This window comes from Oncorhynchus kisutch, linkage group LG19 (assembly GCF_002021735.2).
Source record: "Oncorhynchus kisutch isolate 150728-3 linkage group LG19, Okis_V2, whole genome shotgun sequence".
NCBI classification, from domain to species: domain Eukaryota; kingdom Metazoa; phylum Chordata; class Actinopteri; order Salmoniformes; family Salmonidae; genus Oncorhynchus; species Oncorhynchus kisutch.
This window is the reverse complement of record NC_034192.2, coordinates 28,413,631-28,418,118: the sequence shown is the minus strand read 5'-3', so window position 1 is coordinate 28,418,118 and position 4,488 is coordinate 28,413,631. Positions and strand designations below refer to the sequence as shown.

General features: G+C 48.3%; 1 protein-coding gene across 1 annotated transcript in view; it reads left to right on the top strand.

Annotated features, from left to right (window-relative positions):
- The window catches only part of LOC109910099 (slit homolog 3 protein-like), a gene marked incomplete in the record, with an annotated part of 181,675 nt that overhangs the window by 152,300 nt on the left and 24,887 nt on the right, over positions 1-4,488 (top strand). The window contains 2 exon segments of the mRNA XM_031798315.1: positions 2,167-2,238; positions 2,409-2,432. Of these exon segments, the coding sequence (XP_031654175.1) occupies positions 2,167-2,238; positions 2,409-2,432 (96 nt within the window).

Below are 4,488 nucleotides of genomic sequence, written 5' to 3'. Positions count from 1 at the left end.
GGAATGATAATCTCCTCACCAGTCTGGGAAAATGGTTCCCCAGATCTGTCCTTACCTCCTACAACAATACGTTTCTGCTGCACATCAGAAACTATGTTCCCCTCTGGTACAAGCTGCAACTCAGTACCCTCAACTCAGTACCCTCAACTCAGTACCCTCAACACACACAACGTGTTCATCAGCAACAGGTGCTTGTGGCTGCTCTACCACTGTCGTCCCACCTCTCCCTACATCAGTGGACCCAGGCGTTACGAGGGCGTTACCTGTGCCCCTCCTCTGCCTTCTCCCTTTTCGGGCAAGCATGTCGCTTATGGCCAACATTCCTATACTCCAATCACTTTTGACTACCCATACTAGCATGAGCCTTATTCAGTCTGTTGTCATACTTGACTTTAAACAAACTCCAAAGTCTGCTCCGGTGAGTCCAAAACATAAACACCTGTCACAGAAACGTTATATCCTGTTTCAGAGCCGGGTGTTAGAAATGACATAACCTGTTTCAGAGCCGGGTGTTTGAAAGAATAACCTGTTTCAGAGCCGGGTGTTTGAAACGACATAACCTGTTTCAGAGCCGGGTGTTTGAAACGACATAACCTGTTTCAGAGCCAGGTGTTTGAAATGACATAACCTGTTTCAGAGCTGGGTGTTTGAAACGACATAACCTGTTTCAGAGCCGGGTGTTTGAAATGACATAACCTGTTTCAGAGCTGGGTGTTTGTTCATCCCAGCGGGACAATTTGAATTAAACTTGCAAACTTCCCAAAGCGCTCCAATACCTCGCGCTCCAATACCTCACGCTCCAATACCTCGCGCTCCAATACCTCGCGCTCCAATACCTCGCGCTCCAATACCTCGCTCCAATACCTTGCGTTCCAATACCTCGCGTTCCAATACCTCGCGTTCCAATACCTCGCGCTCCAATACCTCGCGCTCCAGTGGCCCATTGGGAATAAAAGGCGGTACATTCGAAATTGTAACCCTTCTCTCGTACGGCGACCAGAAACTCTCCTCCACAGTGACTAGCTTCAGTAACACACCTAAAGCCATGTCGAAATGACAGGGACGGCGTCCCCATGTGGGTCGCCATCCCCACCAAACCAGGGCATTTCCAACAGGAATAAAATATACCTAATTCTACCACTGAAGAACCCTTAATCATGCATAGAACAAGGAAACCACAAAGAGAAGGAAACAAAAAGAAAATACAGGCGACCACTTGTACTCGCTCATACAATTCCCAGCATGCACCAACACTCCCAGCATGCAGAGAGAGAGAGACAGAGAGAGAGAGAGGGGTAGAAAGAGGTAGAGAGGTAGAGAGAGAGAGAGGTAGAGAGAGAGAGAGAGTAGAGAGAGAGAGGGAGAGAGGTAGGGAGAGAGAGAGGTAGAGAGAGAGAGAGGTAGGAGAGAGAGAGAGAGAGAGAGGTAGAGAGAGAGAGAGAGAGAGGGAGAGGAGAGAGAGAGTAGAGGAGAGAGAGGTAGAGAGAGAGAGAGAGGTAGAGAGAGGTAGGAGAGAGAGAGACAGAGAGACAGAGAGAGAGAGAGGGGTAGAAAGAGGTAGAGAGGTAGAGGTTAGAGAGAGAGAGAGAGAGAGAGAGAGAAGAGAGAGAGGTAGAAGAGAGAGAGAGAGAGAGAGAGAGAGAGGTAGAGAGAGAGGGAGAGAGAGAGAGAGAGAGGTAGAGAGAGAGATAGAGAGAGAGAGAGAGAGAGAGGTAGAGAGAAGAGAGTAGAGAGAAGAGAGAGAGAGATAGAGAGAGAGAGAAGAGAGAAGAGAGAGATCTAATGTCTTTACCTTCCTCCTCATTTCAGATACCTGGAAGAAACCTCCTGACATCTGTTCCCCAAGAACTGTCCAGTCTGAAGCAGCTGTCTCTTGTGTATGTACTGTACCAGGTCTATCAGAGATACGATGTTAACGATGCCAAAGCATTTCCATTTTATTTACATATTTGAAGCAGAGGATTATTTTATATTCTTTATTGAAACATAAAAACTGACCAGTTGTGTTCATGTCCTCCTTGTTTAATTTTTTTTAATGGTAAGTGGCTTTAGGTCCTTTATAAATATATCATTATGCCAGACAGTCACACTATTGTCTCTGTGGACTTTGAAGGTGTTTGTCCCAGTAGTGATATTGTGTCCTGTTGTGTGTTTGGTATCACACAGAGACCTGAGCAACAACAGCATCAACACTGTGGCCTCCATGACCTTCAGCAACATGACTCAGCTCGCCACTCTGTGAGTTACCATGACAACAAGCCACGGCCTGCCTGCTGGCCGCACTGGACCGGTTGGACACAGTGACAGTGGCCTCAGTCACGTTTATAGTCATAACACAGTCACACACACAGTGTTGTGTTCCCATCATTATAACTGTCTCCTCTCTGCTTTCATCATTGTAATCCCAGGATCCTGAGTTACAACCAGATTCGGTGCATCTCGCTAAACACATTCTATGGGCTTAAATCTCTGCGTCTCTTGTAAGTGTTGCTCCTTCCTCTCCCTAGAATACCCTCTCTTCCTCTCCTCTCTTCCTCTCCCTATGATACCCTCTCTTCCTCTCCCTCTATAATACCCTCTCTCCTTCCTCTCCTCTCTTCTCCTCTCCCTATGATACCCCTCTCTTCCTCTCCTCTCTTCCTCTCCCTATGATACCCTCTCTACTCTCCTCTCTTCCTATCCCTATGATACCCTCTCTACTACTCTCTCTCTCTCTTCCTCTCCCTATGATACCCTCTCTCTTCTCTCCCTCTCTCCTCTCCCTCTATGATCCCTCTCTTCCTCTCCTCCTCTCTTCTCTCCTCCTCTCCCTCTCCCTATAATACCCTCTCTTCCTCTCCCTCTCTCCTCTCCCTATGATACCCTCTCTTCCTCTCCTCTCTTCCTCTCCCTATGATACCCTCTCTTCCTCTCCTCTCTTCCTCTCCCTATGATACCCTCTCTTCCTCTCCTCTCTTCATCTCCCTATGATACCCCTCTCTCCTCTTCTTCCCTTTTCCTCTCTTCCCTCTCCTCCTCTCCTCTCCCCCATCTCCTCTCTCCCCCTCTCCCCCTCTCCTTCCAGAGTGCTGTGTGATAATGGGCCCTACGCCTCCCAGACTGCTTGTGATCCATCTTCCCCTCCTCCCCCGGCTCCAAAACAACTCCAAATAAATAAAACATAGAAAACAGAAGCTAAACGCTCTTTCTTCTTCTACTCTTCTTTCTCTGTTCAGATAAAATACTCCTTATTAACTTGGCCAGGGGGTGACTGTTGAAACACAACAGACTGCAGATACGCCACAGGGTCTGGGCTAGGAAAGCACCACAGGGCCAAGCAGTGTCTCTCTCTCTCTCTTTATTCTCGTCTCTGTCTCGCTGTCTCTCTTTATTCTCTCTCTCTCTTTATCTCTCTCTCTCTCTCACACACACACAATCTCTCACTCTGTCTCTGCCTCTGTCTCTCTCTCTTTCTCTCTCCCCCTCTCCTCACTCTCTCTCTGAACAGTAAACATTACACTCAGAAGTTCCAAAATAATAAAACATTACAAATGTCATATTAATTCTATATACAGTCTCAGTCTCTCTCTCTGAATGACATCTAATGGAATGTGAACCCAGAGAGGCAGATCACCACTGGGGTTAGTCACATGCTAAAGGCTGGAGACTAGGACACTGCCTGGGACCCTCTGCGTGTGGGGCAACAATCCCTATCCCTCACGCTCTCCTTGTTTACAATCTATTTCAGGACTCTCCACGGAAACGACCTTTCAACTATACCAGAGGGAACCTTCAACCACCTGACATCTCTGCTCATCTGTGAGTGTGAAATTACTGTGAGGTCTTTCACAATAGTAATAATAAAGGCACACACACCCCACCCCCCCTCCCCACAAGACCCACTACTGCCGCAGAATGTAGAATCCGTTTTACTTGTTTGACTTTGTGAAACGTGAAGTGTCAGAAAACCTCAACACGAGTAAAGAGCAGTGTTGTGCTGGGAGAGTAGGCCACACAGAACATATTTGAGACAGAGAGTGAGAGGGGGAGAGAGAGAAATAGAGAGGGATGCAGAGAGAGAGGGAGACGGAGAGAGAGGGGGGAGAGAGAGAGTGAGAGAGCGGGTTGGAGAGAGAAAGAGAGAGAGGCAGAGAGAGATTGTGAGTGAGAATGTGTGGAGAGGAGAGCGAGAGAGAGAGAGTGATAGAGGGAGAGAGAGAGAGAAGGTGAGAGAGAGATTGTGATAGAAGAGAGAATGGGAGAGTGAGAGAGTGTGTGTGAGAGAGTGAGGGGGGGCAGAGAGAGAGAGGGAGTGAGAGAATTAGAGAGAGAAGGGGAGAGAGAGGGGAAAGAGAGAGATGAGAGAGGGGAGTGAGAGAGAGGGAGAGAGAAAGAAGGGGAGAGAGAGAGTGTGCGAAAGAGAGAGATGGCCAAGAGAGGGGGGAGAGAGATGAGAGAGGGGATGGGGAGCGAGAGGAGAGAGATGGGGAGAGAGGAGAGGGGGAGGGG